General features: G+C 39.7%; 1 protein-coding gene across 18 annotated transcripts in view; it reads left to right on the top strand.

The window, feature by feature from the left end:
* The window catches only part of Aoah (acyloxyacyl hydrolase), a 241,350-nt gene that overhangs the window by 189,101 nt on the left and 32,177 nt on the right, over nt 1-20,072 (top strand). For 11 of the 18 annotated variants that reach the window (XR_005495320.2, XR_005495321.2, NM_001191940.2 and 8 more), the window contains one exon: nt 13,279-13,315. The exons of 6 other annotated variants lie outside the window; for them this stretch is intronic. Coding sequence is in view for 10 of the 12 variants with exons in the window: in NM_001191940.2 (NP_001178869.1) it covers nt 13,279-13,315 (37 nt within the window). In the remaining 2 variants the exon portion in view is untranslated. Of the gene's footprint in view, nt 1-12,010; nt 13,248-13,278; nt 13,316-20,072 lie in introns of those variants that run through there. One more of the 18 variants, XM_039096020.2, reaches the window with a different exon arrangement.

Raw genomic sequence — 20,072 nt, 5'->3', positions numbered from 1 at the left:
ACTATGCAGTTCTAGGACATTAGGACTAGTAGTCTATTTTTTAAACAGGAAAGAGGAAATATAGACTAAATAAAATTAGACCATAAGGTGAATGTTATAGTTCAAATTTTACCATAGTTTTAAAAGGAAATGGGAAAGAGCTATATCTAAGAAGAAAGATTAGTAGGACGTACCTAAGGATCATTGTTTGAGACATTTTGAGTGATTGTTTTCTTTCCTCCCTTTAACTCTACTTTTTCTGAAATGTTTCATATATATAAATTGAGTCTAGAAAGCGTAATGGGATAAATGTATGCAGTTAAGGCAGAGTGATGAGCAGTCCAACTCTTCAGACATGCATGTTCTAATTGTTCTCTCTGTATGTGACTTTAGAGTCAACATTTCTATCTATCTCATGACCCAAATATGTCAACATTGCTTTCCCACCCAAAATCTTGCAATCTTTTGACAAACTCATGATGACCAGAATGAGATGCTCCGAAGAGTACCCCCAGCAACCAAAGTTAGCCAGTTCTCCTTGTGTGTTCTGCTGCCTTAGCTATGCATACTCCTTTGAAATCCAGGGTGTCCACAACAAAAGGCTAAGGGAATTAGGAGACACTCATCACAAAGAATGCACAATGAGCCCAGTGCAAAGTCCCAGCTTATGTCTATGCAGTGAGTGGAAGCTCAAGAGAAAGGGATAGTTCTCTTTCTTCGATCTGCATTCCTTAGAATTATACAAATGTTCACCTTGTCTTGAATTATTGCTTCTCTGAATACACGTCTCATCAGATCTTCTAAGAACGGAATTCTAAGCGGATATTTTTAGTTTCCCATAGTTACCCATTATCTAATGTCCTGCTTTTATTCTCCAGCTCCTCTTCCTATTTTCTGGTGCTTTTCCTTGCTGTGCATTTTCTTTTGATATTATGCAGCATGTAACCTGACTGCCCACACCAAGTTATTTCAATTACTCCCCAAGGTTTTTATTAGATATCGGAAAAGTCAGCTCTCGGCATTCTGCATATTTACAGCTGCTTTTACTTTTCAGAACCAGTAAGAAAGAGAAAAGGGGGAAGAAATAGTTGAATAGAATAGTAAAGAGTTTCTTTTAAATTTAGTGGTACAAATTAAAGGAACAGTTCCTATTTTCATCTTGACCATTATATAAAAGATTTTTTTATGTGTCTGCAGATACGTGCAGAGCCTTTTAAAATGTGAAGTGTGGGAGTCACTATGATTCTAGGAATAATGCTTTGATGTGAAGCTTAGGAAACAGCAGCCCCACCCTATCTTCTCCATAATCAGCAAGGGAGGTGGTCTGCAGTGGCCCCTTCAGTTCCAACCTGCTGAAACAGATAAGGCAAAAGGTGACCAATACACTGCAGGGTGTTGTGTTTTGGCTAGTCCCTTATCTTACCTCTCAGAGAGGGGAGTGAGATCCAGGAAACAGGGCAGAGGCCTCCCTCTCTGGTTAACTTACAAAATCTTTCCATACAGAATAAAAATAGAATGGGCTTTAGGATTGGACCTGGGACATGATACCAGAATCTTGACTTGCATGGCCTAGATGACAAGCCTGCTTGAGTGGGTCATCTATACCCACTCTTCTTTGGAAAGACATAGAATCCAAAGTCAGTGTAGCAATGAGTGAGGATAGTCCCTTTAGCTACTGCAGTTTTAGCTTCCTGCCATGTTATTATTATACAAGCATCATAAAACCTGGAGCATGTTTGACCCAGATAGGACACCATACATAAAAGAGATACCAGCAGCATCCTTGAGTGCCACAGGGCTTGGTGAGGAGAGATGGGCAGTAGAAGGATCAGGAGACATGGCTTCTTAAACATTTGCAAATGTCCATCAGCAAAGCACCATAGACACAATGGTGGCCAGTCCCATCTGTACTATTATTTATCCAGTAGTTTTAAATCATCAACATTTCAATGTCAAAGGTTTTAAAACATAGCAAATAAATGGAAAAGAGGTATGTCAGTGATATGAACCAGGACTCTTAAAGATGAAGCAGCAGTGCCTGGGCTGGGCATTCAGGTCCTTGCAGACACTGGCAGGCAAGAAGGAAAGAATGAGGCACAGGAGCAGCAGAGGGATCCAGGAAGAAGAGGCCAGGAGGGGAGAGGAATGAGAAATGACAGGAGCTACAGATGACAAGTCTGCGGTTGAGAGCAAGAGCTAAAGGTAGGGAACAGAGAGATGAGCCAGACAAGGAAAGGAGTCCTTAGGATAGGAAGTCCTTGGGCTACACCCTGCCAGGAATGGGAAGCAAGAGGGTTATTCCTCAGCACTCACCAGTGCTGGAGGCAGACTGGAGGGGTGGGAGGTAAATTCCAAAGGATGGCAGGGCTGCTGAGGGGAGGGGCTGGAATAGAGCCTTGGCTACTTGAGCTCAAGACCATGCTGAGGGCTGAAACTTAATAAACTGGAGGAGAACTGAGCTTGAGATGTCACCCTGACTCTAACAAAGAACTCATTGCATAGAAACTAGACCATCTGGTAGATAGTTAGCACCCATCTATGGAAGCTGGCTTAGAAACGGTGGTGCCCTGTCTTACCCATGCATGTGCTCCACTCTTCGCATCTGAGTGTTCACTCAGTCCTCAGGATTCATGCTTAGAGAGGATGCAGAAACTAGGAGTTCAGCCCTTTGTGTTATTGACTGATTCAGGCCCTCCTTCATATCCAGGAGAGCCAAATTTGTCACACAAGTTCTTTGTCAAGGTTGAAGTTGAGCTTTCTTGGGCTTAGGGTTGGGTCATTTTCTTTAAGTCTAGTTCCCAGCTGAACAGGAATCAGAAGGCATGTGAGACCAGTAGCCAGAGGCTTAACACCGACCTTAGCTAGCATTGGTAAGCAGGGACTTGTCCATCTTCTTTTTTTCTTTTACGTAAAAGCTCTCAAGTTATTTTTAACCTTTGAAGAGGATTAAAGCATGGATAATGGTCCTTTACAACTAGAATACAGTTATTTCCTTCCTTTAATATCAAAGGTAGAAACTACTCTGAGATACCACCTCATACCTACTGAGATGGTATATATATATATATATATATATACACACACACACACACACACACACACACACACACACACACACACACACTAATGACAAGGATTGACTTGGATATGGAGAAATCAGAGTCTTGTATTATTAGAAGGAATGTAAAGTCATCTATCCATTATAGAAGGTAGCAGGATAATTCCTCTAAATATGAAAACTTGAATTACTGTATTACTAACCAATCCCACTTATGAATATTTATTCAAGGTATTAAGAACAGGATCCCAAAGAGATACTGGCATTACATCATCAGTTATAACAGCTAAGGTCCACCAACATGTAAATAGAGAAAATATAATATATAAATACAATGCTATACTATTCAACTTTTTAAGAAGGTAGCCTTGCCTTACCTAACAACATAAAGGAACCTTGAAGCCCCTGCTTCTATGAAGCATCTAAATTAGCCAGAGTTACAGAAGCAAACGACATTTGGTGATTACCAGGGACTAGGGAAAGTGATATAAACTATACTTTTAAGTAAATAAAAATCTATTAAGTCATCTTCTGAAGTAAATAAGACTCCTGTGCTTTTAAAAACAACTAAACCCTATTCCTGAACCTCAATTGCCTACTACTCCAGCTCACAGCCCACAGAGGAAAACACTGACAGGTTTACAGGATACTCCTGAGCCCTCCTTTTGGATGCCAAATGAGATTTTATAAGCCTGGAATACTCTGCACTGACAATCTTTCTCATTTTGTTTTTGCAAGTCCAGCAATTTTTTATATAAACACCTGGATTAGGTGGTTTTGCTTTCAGAAATGCTCAAATATTTATGATATGTTTTTCCCTGAGATCAAGCTTCCCATTACAGAGGGAAAGGGATTCTTTCCCCATGTGCCCATTACAGAGAAAGTGGAGAGCAGGGATCCCTGTGAAGAGCCAAGATTAGTTCCTGGAGACTATAAACTGCCAAAGTTCAAGTTTGCATCTTCACCCACCTACTACACCTACCCGCCTACTACACCTACCCGCCTACTACACCTACCCGCCTACTACACCTACCCGCCTACTACACCTACCCGCCTACTATACCTATCCACCTACTACAACTACCTACCTACTACACCGACCCGGCTCCTTGCTGCTTCTTCACCCACCTACTATACCTACCCAGCTCCGTGCTGCAAAGCTAATTGGGTTATGAACCTCTTATGTTCTCTACAAACACCATGAACTCCACACTCTGAAGAAACTTCACTTGGTCCTTCCTCTGGGTTTGGTTAAACCTCTGAAGAATGAGAGTGAATAGCAGAGACCTAGAGAAGCTAGCTAGAGAAGCTAGAAAAGAGGCAAAAGTCAGGCCAGCTTGGGAAATACAGACTCAGGTCATCAACATAAGCATTTGGCATGCAAGCCTGATACCAAGAGCAGAAGCAGAGATCGCCACGCAAATGATGAAGCACCCCTACTTGCACATGCACACACAACTCACATAGTCACACACATGCTCACTGTACTAGTCAGGGTTCTCTAGAGTCACAGAAGTTATGGAATATCCCTATATATTAAGGGAAACTATGGAATGCCATACTGTCTGCAGTCCAACTAACTCAACAATGGGCAGCTATGAATGTGAAGTCCCAGACATTAGTAGGTGCTCAGCCCCATAAGGCTAGGTACTTCTGTTGGTCTTCTGTATGAGCTGGAATCCTGAAGCAATAGGTTCCAATAGGTGCGAGTAAGCGCAAGCAGGAGAAGAAGAAAGACTTCCTTTGCCAAGAACCAGCCTTGGCTTGGAGAAGGGCTCTGAGGAAGGGGTGCTTTGGACCCGTTAAAAAAAAGTGAAAGCCTTGTAGCCTGCTTGAAATGGCTCCTTTGACAGCTCTCTGTAGACAGCACTTGACTCTGTAGTCTGCTTGAGATAGCTTTCTGCTAGAGATAACTTTCAGCTCTTTCATGCTCTAAAAATTCTAAAAGCTCTCTGGTTAGCTCATGAGTTTTCTGACCAAAGTCAGAGAAGCTACTAGGAAAAAAAAATTGGATTCTCTAGGAAAAAATCTAAAAGAGCTGTGTTCATTCTCTAAGCAGTTCTCTCTTGGTAGCTGCTAGGAAAAAAAAATTCTGAAAGAGCTGTGTTTGTTATCCAGAGATCTCCAAACACCTCAACTCTTGCTAGGAAAAAATTCTTAAAAACAAAAACCAAAACAAAAAATACCAAAAAACAAAAACAAAAACACATTTTCACACACACACACATACACATAAACTCACATACACACAAACTCATACACTCACACACTCATACTCACACACATACATTCATACACTCACACACAAATAACAAAAATCACTTAAAAATAAAATATATTTAAGAAAGTGTTGAGAAGATCAGGTAAGCAGGGTCCAGAGTAAAAAGACTGAAACAAGGAGGCTGAAGGGAGAATTACTTAGTGGAGCTGAGGAAGGAGGCCCTGAAGTCAGATGAATGGGGGAGTGAGGGACAACAAAGGTGATTTCTCCACAGAATGAGAAACTGTCTTTGGAAGCTACCTGATGCTAACAGGTCACTCTTTGAGTGGCCACTAAACTATGCTCTCCTGGCACACCACTACCCTTGAGGTAGGGTAGAAAGACAGGAAAACATAGAGAAACATAAGAAAGAAAAGAAGTCAGATAGAAGACTGGCTAAAAGTCAAGAACTATCACACAGCTAACCAAATTGTCTACAAGGCAGCCAGGTTCCTGTTTTGGAGGAAATTCTCACACATGCACACATATGTGCACACATGCGAGCCATATTGACAGTCAAAACATGTATATTGAGTTCCTTGTGACCTCTGGACCTAAGAACTTCTTTGACCTTTCTGACTTATGTTTTCATACCATTAGCATTCCTTTCTATATACCTGTACAGAAATACTACATGAACTACTTTAAAGTTTACTAAAGAAAAAAATCATTAGCCAAAAATAAATATATCAAAACAGTTTTATTTAATCTTTTGATTCTATACGTTGAACAACATAAATTCAAAAGCTACACACACTGTATTTACATGCTTTATTTTAAGAAATTTAGAGCCACTCTCTCCACAGGAACATGCATCTACTCTTGGGTATGTACTTCTGTCCTTTTTTAAACAAAAAATATTTTTTCTTAATACTGACTTAATCCAGAAATTATTTTCCATAAGGTTAGTCTACATCTTTGCTTCACCCAAGTAGCTGTCTATATCAATTATCCTCAGACTGAACAGCTAGCAACAATGAGTTATGTTTCCTGCCACCAATGGCATACCACCAGTAGACAAAGTGGCCATCAACAAAGCATATAGGACCATATCTGTAAACCACAACCCAGGACACTATGTCATCTCCTATCGCATGAATCCCTACCTTGGGCATACATTACCATACCCAGCAACTGATTGTTTATCTTATTTCTCACTGATACTTAAAATTCAAGGGGAGAGAAGTACCAGTTCTAAATACATGTGCTCTGTTCTCAGTGAATATACAAGCAACTCTATTTTCCAGATGAGGAAAATGTGGCTCAGAAAGTTATATAACATTCCCATGATCCATTACCTCACCAGTGATAGACTTTTAACCATGTCTGTCTCCTACTGAAAGTCACATTCTTGAAAGTCATGCCACACTTTCCCCTTTCTAGACTATGGCCTAAAAAAATGCCATCTTTCTGTCTTGAATTGTCTTGGCGATCCAGAGGGAATTGTCAGAATTAGATACCTTAACTCAGCATTCTGGGCTAGTTTTCTTTGTCTACTTGGGAAGGAATAAAAGCAAAAGAGAAAAGGATAAAGAGACAAACTATAATTGAACTATAAAAAGTATATTATTGCAGGCTAAGCTGAATTCATTTACACACGTAAGGACTCCTTATTTTTAGACCTCCCATGATCTCTATTCTGGAATAAAATAAGTTTTGTACCTTAAGCTAACTGAGCTTCTGGTATTGTATTTTTGCCAAAATAATTGCATAACCTGAGTTTAGTCATGAGGAACATTAAGACAAACCCAAACTGAAAGCCACTTAAGAATTAGCCAGTAGCATCAAAATATGTCAAGGTCATAAAGACATAAAGTAATCTTTCCAGATTAAGGCAGACTAAAGAGGCCTGAGATCCAAGTAGAGTGAATTAAACCAGGCCAAAAAGTGGTCATCAGTGACATTTAAGTTAGGTATTCAGAATAGACAATAGTACTGTACCCATGTTAGTTTTGTAGTTTTGATCCTTGTAATTATTGTAGATGTGTATTTTTAGAAAAATCTAGGTAAAGGATGTGTATGTATCTTTGTCCTATTTTTATAGAATTTTAGCAATCATTTCAAAATGAAAATGTTTAAAATACTTTCAAAAGCCATAAGAACAGCACTGTAGGAAATTTCTGAGGTCACCTGTGTCACACTGAAATAGGACCCTGAAAGCATGTGGGGAGCATCACTATTGGATTGAGTATTTGATCACAACCCAAAACCTTGAAAGGAGATGGGAGAGATTATTTATAGCAAAACATCTAGGACGTTTCTGTTTGGGGAGCCTGAAATAATGTGGTCAAAGCACTAGAGAGAATCTTTAGTATCCAAGTCTTAAATACGTGATCTGAAAACAAAATAATATAGAAGTACTCAATGCCTACAGCTCAAAATTGTTTTCTTATAAGAATCCAATATATCTTGAAGATACAGTATATTATAATAATAATAATAATAGGAACTTTTAAGAGAATAAAATTCAATATGACACGTATATCATATAGAAGAAAAATCACTGTTTTATATGTATTAGCTTTTCACCATGTTTAATTTTTGCAAGAGTTTGGAATTCAACCAATCCCTAAACAATGGAGACATTCTTATTCAAGTAGAACTATTTCTTTAGATTTATTCAAACAACCTTGTGATGGTTAGTATTAATTGCCTACTTGACCAAATCTAAAATTACCTGGAAGATTGGTCTCTGGTCATGTTCAGGGTGGGGTGTTGATTCCATTAATTGAGGAGGGAAGATCCATCCACTGTGAGTAGCACCATTCCCTAGGCAGGGAGCCTGGATTATACAGGAGTGGAGAAAGAGAGCTGAGAACTAGCATGCATGAATTCATTTTCTCTCTGCTTTAGACTGTGGTTGTAGTGTAACTCCCTAAACCCCCACCCCTCAAGTTCCTGTTGCCTTAACTTACCTAACATGATGAGTTTTGCTTTGAATTGTAAGCTGAAATAAATTCTCCCCCCCAAAGTTGCTTTTGTCAGAATATTTTATCACCTCAACAAAAAGAAACCAAGACAAACTGGTCCAGGAAAGAGCAAGGCTCATGACAGTAACCATGTAAGGAATCCAGGTCCCGCTGTTCGTCAAAATTTTCACCAGCCTAGAACCAGTGCACTTGCACTGCAAATTCTTTACTTCAAGTAAATGTACTTATCAGTGTACAGGTGTAGGTCATCTCCTTTCAATAATCTGTTTTGTTTAGAGGTTCAGATAAAAGATACCAAAAGGAAAGCGATCTGCTATGTCTACTGACATCTTAAATGCTCTTGGGATTTATGTAAGACTGGATGTGCCTTGGCTTTGGTCTTTACTTTCTTCCTGTTCAGTATTGCAACATGTTCTAGAGATAGGAAGATGAACAGGGTAAAGACCCTACCTCCATGGAGTTTGTAACCAAACCAAAAAAGAGGAAAAACAAGAAAATAATCACACTCATGTTGGAATGTCACCAGACAAAAGTAAGTTGCACCCTCTGGAAGTGAGAGATACCTGATTCTGGAAAAGTAGATTTGACAGAAAAATTAAAGTTTGAGCAGTATCCAAAAGGTATAAGAAAGGGGACAGTAAGTGCAGTAGGTAGGGCCTGGAGCAAAACAGCTTTGGGGAAATGCTATCAACACAGGGGAAGAGTGCTTGCCAAACACTGTCACTGGGAGGTAGATTACAGTCACAATTGGAAGCATGTACTACCCTATTCAATTATTTTTAGGGAATTTATCTTGTTTGTAACTGAAACATTTGTAATGTGAAACATTCTCAGTAATAGAAACAGTATCAGGAACTGTCACAACATATGACTGTTAACTGCTTGGGATCTGAGGCTTAAAATCAATATCTTAGTCTGAATGATTCTGTTTATTGCAAACAAACACTTTTAGAAAAGAAAAATGTAAAATTATCAAGGTTTTTCCAACAAATTATTTTTCTGAAAATTCTTGATGAATTATAAAACTGTAAGAAAAATCTACATCATTTAAAATCTAGTTTGTAAAGAAAGGAAGTTGCAGATGATATGCATGCATGGTCTACTAGAATAGCCATGAAATGAATTGGAGAAAACATGATACAGAAGAGGTGGGTGGTGTCTGAATAGCCTGAATAGCTTTAAAAGCAAAGAGAAATGGGGAACCTCATGAAGGAGGAGGAAAAGGCCAGAGTCCATTCTTGAGTGAATGGATGGTTTGGAGCATTCTCACTCCTGGTGAGAAAGAGCAACAGTGACTGATGGCAGGAGCCATGGCTTAAGATAGGCTCAGAAAATCAACAGTGTGCTCTCAGTAATGGACGTTTTAAAAAGCAGAAAGGAGACAAGGAACCGTTTCAGTAGGTAAGTCCTTACTCTGCAAGCATGAGTGCCTGTGTTCAAATCCAGAGCACGCATATAAAAACCTAGACATGATTGCTTGTGCCTGTAAGCCCAGGATTCAGTGGGGGAGCAGGGTTGGGTGTGGAGTGGGGGAGGCAGGTAGATATCAAGAGCTTGATGACCAGGTAGACTAGTGAAAATGGCCAATTTCTGGTTTAGTGAGACACCCTTTCTTAAGACAATTAGGCAGAGAATGGTAAAGGGAAACCTCCAGTATACTCCTCTGGCCTCCACATTTGCATGCAGACACACATATCTGCACACTCACTTATAGACAGTACACAAAAAAGAGCAGGAAAAGAAGGAGGATCCAGACAAAAGGTGGTTAAAGCCTCACTGACAGGAGACATCTAGAAAAATCTTGTGTTCCTAACATTTTGTGTCATATTGGAATGACCATAGAATGCAACGTTTTAAAGACCTTTCATGGGTGGTTTGATGGTCCAAGACCCTCTATGAGCGACATGCTTGAGAAACTCATAGCAAGTGTCACAGCGATGTATGCTGAAACATTTTCATCAGAATTTCTCTAGGCTCTAAAGGTTGTAACCAGTCATGAGAGGTTCCATCTGTTAGAGACTGACACTGATGAGACTGTTATTATCTTAACTGTCTCCAAAGAAAGGCTCAATGGCAAGAAGAACATCCCTAACTCCTGGAGAACCACCAAGACCTTCAAACAGAGTACTTGCAAAATTTTAGCTTGGAATGGTGGCATGCATCTATAATTCCAGAGCCATATTGTTAGAAAGGAAAGGAATAAATATCATTGTTTTAATCTTAAGGTTTTAGAGTAGTGTCTTCTGTTATAATACACAAACAAAAATCTGGGGTCTTAAAGTTATTCTGAACAAGTAGATGCAGTTTTATCCTGTACATGAGAGGGCTCAGGTAGGCAGAAGACCCACATGACCCACAGCTGTGTCTTGTTCTGTACATACTGTAGTTTTCTTTGCAATACAAGTATTTAATCTGTTACAGATATAAAAACTAATATGTATACATGTGCATATATTTATACATATATGTGAATATATATGTACTAGCCAAAACAAAAGTGGGAAGAAGTCATAAAATTTTTCTAGAAATGGCAATCCAAATGTTTTCACACACATGGAAAAGATATATCTTCACATGAAATCAGAAAGTGCTGTTTATGTGATGCTTTGCTTATTTCCTGAAGATTTATTTTTATTTTATGTGTCTGAGTATATTTGTCTCCACATGTGTCTGAGCACCATTTGGGCCTATTACCTGAAGAGCCAGAAGGGGCATCAGATCCCTGGAACTGGAGACATAGATGGCTGTGAACTGCTCTGTAGGTGCTGGGAAAGAACTTGTGGTTGAGTCCTCTGTAAGGGTAGCGAGTGCTCTTAATCCCTGAGACCCAACATTTTGTCCTTGACATACATGCTTTCCTGTGGTTCTATCAATAATCAAATCGCTTTGAAACCTAACCTGTATGGGGTTTGTATCATGAAACAAAACATTTTTTTTGGTTCTTTTTTTTAACAAAACATTTTTTTAGAATCATTGGATTCATTGCCAAAATCTATGATCAGTACATTTTTGGCAAAAGTTTCATATTTCCAACTTCCATTTTGAAGACAAGTCTAACAATAGGGACACTCTTTCTAGACAACACAAATTCATCAGAGCTGAGTAATGGCTGTTCTTTCTAGGTTGGGTAATTAACACTGGACCTGGACTATGGGCAGGGCTATGTCTTTTCAATTCACTAATCTATACCCAGAACCAATTACAACACCTAACATAGTAAAACATCATTGTTTTGCCGAAGTAATCATTTATTTCATGAAGACTTATTCTAGATATATTTAAAAATTCTCTTTATATGAAGAATTTGGAACCTACTGTCAGGCACTAAGTTTAACAGTTCACTTAGAAGAACATCAAAATTAATTTTGACGTTGAGAGAATGCATAGAATGTGAAGTACTTGACAGTATGGTCAACACCAACCCAGCAGTGGGAACATACATTGAAATTCTGTTAGGGCAGGCTAACTGAGGCTGAAGTCATATCTTTTGATATGATACACACTAAAGGATTAAAGGATGCTACAGGAAAGTATTTTAAGGTCTATATGAACTCTTCTTCTCTTAACAGGGAATGTGTAGGTTCTCCACTGGATCACCTTAATAAATAAAAATCCTCTATCCCAGGGTCAACCTGTTCTGTTTCTGTGAAACTATAATTGCAGGGTACAAAATGTATACGTTTTTCAAATACTTTCCTTGTTCTGCCATGTCCCAGAGGCAAGGTGATGCCTGTGCTGCTTATTACATACCAGCTGCCATTTCTGCATTTTCTCCAATGGCAGACATATCAGCAGTGAGCAGCTGGAGAGAGAAACTTTCAGAAGAAGACAGTAGAGATTGGACAGAAGAAAGATGTGGAGGTGAATCTGGCCAAAGCATAGCAGAAATGAAAACTGAGAAGATGAGAGAGTAGAGAAGGAAAAATACAAACCACTTAGGTAAATTTGTAAAACTGAGATTCCACAGGAAATGAAGAGGATGAAAAATAATGAGGACTTTGTACCAGAGAGAATTCTGTACAGGAAAAAAAATAGGCATTAAAAGAAAGAACAAGTAATTCCTTGTTTCTTTTTTGTGGTTATTTTGGGTTTTGTGGGGGCTTGTTATTGTTTATTCGTTTGTGTGTTGAGACAGGACTTCACTACCCAGGCCAGACTGGCCCTGAACTCTTTACTCTGCTTCCAGGATGCTGGTATATTACAGGTGACAACCACCTCCAGCTGTGGTGAATTTTTAAATCTACTATGACTACTTTCATACAACGGCTTGGCAATCCTTGTCCTGAATAGACAAGGGACTTAGATAATATTGCCTCTGACTACTTTTCACTCTTATTCTCCTGAGGTTGTGTGGTGGCCAGAACATCAAGTTCCCATATGTACTCAAGGTTGGCTGGACCTGGTCCTATAATTTTAGGATAACAAAAGTTTGAGCTTTCCTTGATTTTTATTTATCATTATGAAAAACATTTAAGAATGATAACACTTCTTGATTATTATCCTAAAAATGAGAGATTAAGAGTCTTGGAGAAGAATTGAATGAAGGGCCTAGCAGATATGTCAGCTTCCATAACACAACATCAGCACTGGGTTGGCAAGAGCTTGGGCATTTCTTCCCTCTAGAAGCCAGCAGAGAGCAATTGACTGCCCAGAGAGAGTCTCTATTTTAAGGACTCATTATTCTGAATGTAAGGATCTTAAATGGGGGCTTCCAGGAAGATGTCTCTCCCAGAGAATCCTTTTCTCTGTCTCTCTGATCCTTTTGGGATAGTTTGTCTCTTTAGAGACAGATAGATACTTTTCCCTCACATCTACTAAATTATTTACTCATCTATGACAACACACCAATCCAAGGGGTCTTGGGTTCTGTTAGTACAACGCCAAGGAAGCAGAGAACCCAGGAAGGTGAGATCCAAGATAACACACCACAGAAAATCACCAGAAACAAGCAATCCCCATCACCAGTGTGACTTGGACATCCAGTCATACTCTTGCATCAATGGTGTCACTGAAACACATTAACAATTACTTTCTTAATTGTTATTGTTCAGGTGCATCTTCCAGAAATCTGAAGAATTTTATCGAAAGGTCAGTGGAAGATATCTAAGAAATGATTTTAAATTTGATTAACTTATCTTTTTTTATTAATTTATTAATTTATTAATTTTTTATTAATTTCTTATATACAATTCGAGTGTTATTCCCTTTCCCGGATTCCGGGCAAACATCCCCCTGCCCCCTCCCCTTCTTTATGGGTGTTCCCCTCCCCAACCTCCCCCCATTGCCGCCCTCCCCCCAACAATCTAGTTCACTGGGAGTTCAGTCTTAGCAGGACCCAGGGCTTCCCCTTCCACTGGTGCTCTTACTAGGATATTCATTGCTACCGATGAGGTCAGAGTCCAGGGTCAGACCATGTATAGTCTTTAGGTAGTGGCTTAGTCCCTGGAAGCTCTAGTTGCTAGGCATTGTTGTACATATGGGGTCTCGAACCCCTTCAAGCTCTTCCAGTTCTTTCTCTGATTCCTTCAACGGGGGTCCTATTCTCAGTTCAGTAGTTTGCTGCTGGCCTTCGCCTCTGTGTTTGATGTATTCTGGCTGTGTCTCTCAGGAGCGATCTACATCCCGCTCCTGTCGGCCTGCATTTCTTTGCTTCATCCACCTTGCCTAATTGGATGGCTGTATATGTATGGGCCACATTTGGGGCAGGCTCTGAATGGGTGTTCCTTCTGTGTCCGTTTTAATCTTTGCCTCTCCCTTCCCTGCCAAGGGTATTCGTGTTCCCCTTTTAAAGCAGGAGTGAAGCATTCACATTTTGATCATCCGTCTTGAGTTTCATGTGTTCTGTGCATCTAGGGTAATTAAAGCATTTGGACTAATAGCCACTTATCAATGAGTGCATACCATGTCTGTTTTTCTCTGATTGGGTTACCTCACTCAGGATGATATTTTCCAGTTCCAACCATTTGCCTACGAATTTCATAAAGTCATTGTTTTTGATAGCTGAGTAATATTCCATTGTGTAGATGTACCACATTTTCTGTATCCATTCCTCTGTTGAAGGGCATCTGGGTTCTTTCCAGCTTCTGGCTATTATAAATAAGGCTGCGATGAACATAGTGGAGCACGTGTCTTTTTTATATGTTGGGGCATCTTTTGGGTATATGCCCAAGAGAGGTACAGATGGATCCTCAGGTAGTTCAATGTCCAATTTTCTGAGGAACCTCCAGACTGATTCCCAGAATGGTGGTACCAGTCTGCAATCCCACTAACAATGGAGGAGTGTTCCTCTTTCACCACACCCTCTCCAGCATCTGCTGTCACCTGAGTTTTTGATCTTAGCCATTCTCACTGGTGTGAGGTGAAATCTCATGGTTGTTTTCATTTGCATTTCCCTTATGACTAAGATGTTGAACATTTCTCAGCCATTCGGCATTCCTCAGCTGTGAATTCTTTGTTTGGCTCTGAACCCCATTTTTTAATAGGGTTATTTGTCTCCCTGCGGTCTAACTTCTTGAGTTCTTTGTATATTTTGGATATAAGGCCTCTATCTGTTGTAGGATTGGTAAAGACCTTTTCCCAATCTGTTGGTTGCTGTTTTGTCCTAACCACAGTGTCCTTTGCCTTACAGAAGCTTTGCAGTTTTATGAGATCTCATTTGTCGATTCTTGATCTTAGAGCATAAGCCATTGGTTTTTTGTTCAGGAAATTTTTTTCCAGTCCCCACGTGTTCGAGATGTTGCCCTAGTTTTTCTTCTATTAGTTTGAGTGTGTCTGGTTTGATGTGGAGGTCCTTGATCCACTTGGACTTAAGCTTTGTACAGGGTGATAAGCATGGATTGATCTGCATTCTTCTACATGTTGACCTCCAGTTGAACAAGCACCATTTGCTGAAAATGCTATCTTTTTTCCATTGGATGGTTTTGGCTCCTTTGTCAAAAATCAAGTGACCATAGGTGTGTGGGTTCATTTCTGGATCTTCAATTCTATTCCATTGGTCTATCTGTCTGTCTCTGTACCAATACCATGCAGTTTTTATCACTATTGCTCTGTAATACTGCTTGAGTTCAGGGATAGTGATTCCCCCTGAAGTCCTTTTATTGTTGAGGATAGCTTTAGCTATCCTGGGTTTTTTGTTATTCCAGATGAATTTGCAAATTGTTCTGTCTAACACTTTGAAGAATTGGATTGGTATTTTGATGGGGATTGCATTGAATCTGTAGATTGCTTTTGGTAAAATGGCCATTTTTACTATATTAATCCTGCCAATCCATGAGCATGGGAGATCTTTCCATCTTCTGAGGTCTTCTTCAATTTCTTTCTTCAGAGTCTTGAAGTTCTTATTGTACAAATTTTTTACTAGCTTGGTTAAAGTCACACCGAGGTATTTTATATTATTTGGGACGATTATGAAGGGTGTGATTTCCCTAATTTCTTTCTCAGCTTGTTTCTCTTTTGTGTAGAGGAAGGCTACTGATTTATTTGAGTTAATTTTATACCCAGACACTTTGCTGAAGTTGTTTATCAGCTTTAGTAGTTCTCTGGTGGAACTTTTGGGATCACTTAAATATACTATCATATCATCTGCAAATAGGGATATTTTGACTTCTTCTTTTCCGATCTGTATCCCCTTGACCTCCTTTTGTTGTCTGATTGCTCTGGCTAGAACTTCAAGAACTATATTGAATAAGTAGGGAGAGAGTGGGCAGCCTTGTCTAGTCCCTGATTTTAGTGGGATTGCTTCAAGTTTCTCTCCATTTAGTTTAATGTTAGCAACTGGTTTGCTGTATATGGCTTTTACTATGTTTAAGTATGGGCCTTGAATTCCTATTCTTTCCAGGACTTTTGTCATGAAGGGGTGTTGAATTTTGTCAAATGCTTTCTCAGCCTCTAATGAAATGATCATGTGGTTTTGTTCTTTCAGTTTATTTATATAATGGATCACGTTAATGGTTTTCCGTATATTAAACCATCCCTGCATGCCTGGGATGAAGCCTACTTGATCATGGTGGATGATTGTTTTGATGTGCTCTTGAATTCGGTTTGCCAGAATTTTATTGAGTATTTTTGCATCAATATTCATAAGGGAAATTGGTCTGAAGTTCTCTTTGTTGGGTCTTTTGTGGTTTAGGTATAAGAGTAATTGTGGCTTTATAGAAGGAATTCAGTAGTGCTCCATCTGTTTCAATTTTGTGGAATAGTTTGGATAATATTGGTATGAGGTGTTCTATGAAGGTCTGATAGAATTCTGCACTAAACCCGTCTGGACCTGGGCTCTTTTTGGTTGGGAGACCTTTAATGACTGCTTCTATTTCCTTAGGAGTTATGGGGTTGTTTAAATGGTTTATCTGTTCCTGATTTAACTTCGGTACCTGGTATCTGTCTAGGAAATTGCCCATTTCCTGCAAATTTTCAAGTTTTGTTGAATATAGGCTTTTATAGTAAAATCTGATGATTTTTTGAATTTCCTCTGATTCTGTAGTTATGTCTCCCTTTTCATTTCTGATTTTGGTAATTTGGACACACTCTCTGTGTCCTCTCGTTAGTCTGGCTAAGGGTTTATCTATCTTATTGATGTTCTCAAAGAACCAACTTTTGGTTCTGTTGATTCTTTGTATGATCCTTTTTGTTTCTACATGGTTGATATCAGGTCTCAGTTTGATTATTTCCTGCCTTTTACTCCTCCCGGATGTATTTGCTTCTTTTTGTTCTAGAGTTTTTAGGTGTGCTGTCAAGCTGCTGACATATGCTCTCTCCTGTTTCCTTCTGCAGGCACTCAGAGCTATGAGTTTTCCTCTTAGCACAGCTTTCATTGTGTCCCATAAGTTTGCGTATCTTGTACCTTCATTTTCATAAAATTCTAAGAAGTCTTTAATTTCTTTCTTTATTTCTTCCTTGACCAGGTTATCGTTGAGTAGAGCATTGTTCAATTTCCACGTATATGTGGGCATTCTTCCCTTATTTTTATTGAAGACCAGTTTTAGGCTGTGATGGTCTGATAGCATGCATGGGATTATTTCTATCTTTCTGTACCTGTTGAGGCCCGTTTTTTCACCAATTATATGGTCAATTTTGGAGAAAGTACCATGAGGAGCTAAGAAGAAGGTATATCCTTTTGCTTTAGGAAAGAATGTTCTATAAATATCTGTTAAGTCCATTTGGCTCATGACTTCTCTTAATCTGTCTATGTCTCTGTTTAATTTCTGTTTCCATAATCTGTCCATTGATGAGAGTGGGGTGTTGAAATCTCCTACTATTATTGTGTGAGGTGCAATGTGTTTTGAGCTTTAGTAAGGTTTCTTTTATGTATGTAGGTGCCATTGTATTTGGGGCATAGATATTTAGGATTGAGATTTCATCTTGGTGGATTTTTCCTTTGATGAATATAAAGTGTCCTTCCTTATGGTTTTTGATGACTTTTAGTTGGAAATTGATTTTATTTGATATTAGAATGGCTACTGCAGCTTGCTTCTTCTGACCATTTGCTTGGAAAGTTGTTTTCCAGCCTTTCACTCTGAGGTAGTGTCTGTCTTTGTCTCAGAGGTGTGTTTCCTGTAGGCAGCAGAATGCAGGGTCCTCGTTGTGTATATGAATATAACAGGAAGCAATAATCACTATTCCTTAATATCACTCAACATCAATTGATTCAACTCCCCAATAAAAAGACATAGATTAACAAACTGATTATTGCTTCCTGTTATATTCATATTTGGATATGAGGTTATGTTTGTGTGCTTTTCTTCTCTTTGTTTTGTTGCCAAGATGATTAGTTTCTTGCTTCTTCTAGGGTATAGCTTGCCTCCTTATGTTGGGCTTTACCATTTATTATCCTTTGTAGTGCTGGATTTGTAGAAAGATATTGTGTAAATTTGGTTTTGTCATGGAATATCTTGGTTTCTCCATCTATGTTAATTGAGTGTTTTGCAGGATACAGTAACCTTGGCTGGCATTTGTGTTCTCTTAGGGTCTGTATGACATCTGTCCAGGATCGTCTGGCTTTCATAGTTTCTGGCGAAAAGTCTGGTGTAATTCTGATAGGTCTGCTTTTATATGTTACTTGACCTTTTTCCCTTAGTGCTTTTAACATTCTTTCTTTATTTTGTGCATTTGGTGTTTTGACTATTATGTGACGGGAGGTGTTTCTTTTCTGGTCCAATCTATTTGGAGTTCTGTAGGCTTCTTGTATGCCTATGGGTATCTCTTTTTTTAGGTTAGGGAAGTTTTCTTCTATGATTTTGTTGAAGATATTTACTGGTCCTTTGAGCTGGGAGTCTTCACTCTCTTCTATACCTATTATCCTTAGGTTTGATCTTCTCATTGAGTCCTGGATTTCCTGTATGTTTTGGACCAGTAGCTTTTTCTGCTTTACATTATCTTTGACAGTTGAGTCAATGATTTCTATGGAATCTTCTGCTCCTGAGATTCTCTCTTCCATCTCTTGTATTCTGTTGGTGAAGCTCGTATCTACAGCTCCTTGTCTCTTCTTTTGGTTTTCTATATCCAGGGTTGTTTCCATGTATTCTTTCTTGATTGCTTCTATTTCCATTTTTAATTCCTTCAACTGTTTGATTGTGTTTTCCTGGAATTCTTTCAGGGATTTTTGCGATTCCTCTCTGTAGGCTTCTACTTGTTTATTGTTTTCCTGTGTTTCTCTAAGGGAGTTCTTCACGTCTTTCTTGAAGTCCTCCAGCATCATGATCAAATATGATTTTGAAACTAGATCTTGCTTTTCTGGTGTGTTTGGATATTCCGTGTTTGCTTTGGTGGGAGAATTGGGCTCTGATGATGCCATGTAGTCTTGGTTTCTGTTGCTTGGGTTCCTGCGCTTGCCTCTCGCCATCAGATTATCTCTAGTGTTACTTTGTTCTGCTATTTCTGACAGTGGCTAGACTGTCCTATAAGCCTGTGTGTCAGGAGTGCTGTAGACCTGTTTTCCTGTTTTCTTTCAGCCAGTTATGGGGACAGAGTGTTCTGCTTTTGGGCGTGTAGTTTTTCCTATCTACAGGTCTTCACCTGTTCCTGTGGGCCTGTGTCTGGAGTTCACCAGGCAGGTCACTTGCAGCAGAAAAGTTGGTCTTACCTGTAGTTCTGAGGCTCAAGTTTGCTTGTCAGGTGTTGCTTATGAGCTCTCCGCGGCGGCAGCAACCAGGAAGATCTGTGCTGCCCTTTCTGGGAGTTTCCGTCCACCAGGGTTCCAGATGGCGTTTGGTGTTTTCCTCTGGCGTCAGAGATGTGTGCAGAGTGCAGTCTCTTCTGGTTTCCCAGGCGTGTCTGCCTCTCTGAAGGTTTAGCTCTCCCTCCCACGGGATTTGGGTGCAGAGAACTGTTTATCCAGTAGGTCTCTTCAGGTTCTGGCAATGTCTCAGATGCAGCGGTCCTGCTGCTCCTGGGCCCTCCTCTACGGGAACCCAGAGGCCGTATACAGTTTCCTCTTGGGCCAGGGATGTGGGCAGGGGTGGGCAGTGTTGGTGGTCTTTTCTGCTCTGCTGCCTCAGGAGTGTCCACCTGACCAGGCGGTGAGGTCTCTCTCCCACGGGTTTTGGGAGCAGAGAGCTGCTGCGGGCCGGGATCTGCGGGTTTAGGACTCCCAGTAAACACCGGAAGTGCCCGGTCCTAGAGGAATTTTGCCTCTGTGTGACCTGAGTTCACCAGGCAGGTCTCTTGCAGCAGAAAAGTTGGTCTTACCTGTGGTCCCGAGGCTCAAGTTTGCTCATGGGGTGCTGCCTACGAGCTCTCCGCGGCGGCAGCAACCAGAAAGCATGATTAACTTATCTTAAAAGTAATGAAAACCCTCATTTATTACCCCATTATCATTTCTACTGAATATCAACAGTTCATTAGTCACTAT

This window comes from Rattus norvegicus, chromosome 17 (assembly GCF_036323735.1).
Source record: "Rattus norvegicus strain BN/NHsdMcwi chromosome 17, GRCr8, whole genome shotgun sequence".
NCBI lineage: Eukaryota > Metazoa > Chordata > Mammalia > Rodentia > Muridae > Rattus > Rattus norvegicus.
The sequence above is the reverse complement of the archived record's forward strand: the minus strand, read 5'-3'. Positions and strand labels throughout refer to the sequence as shown.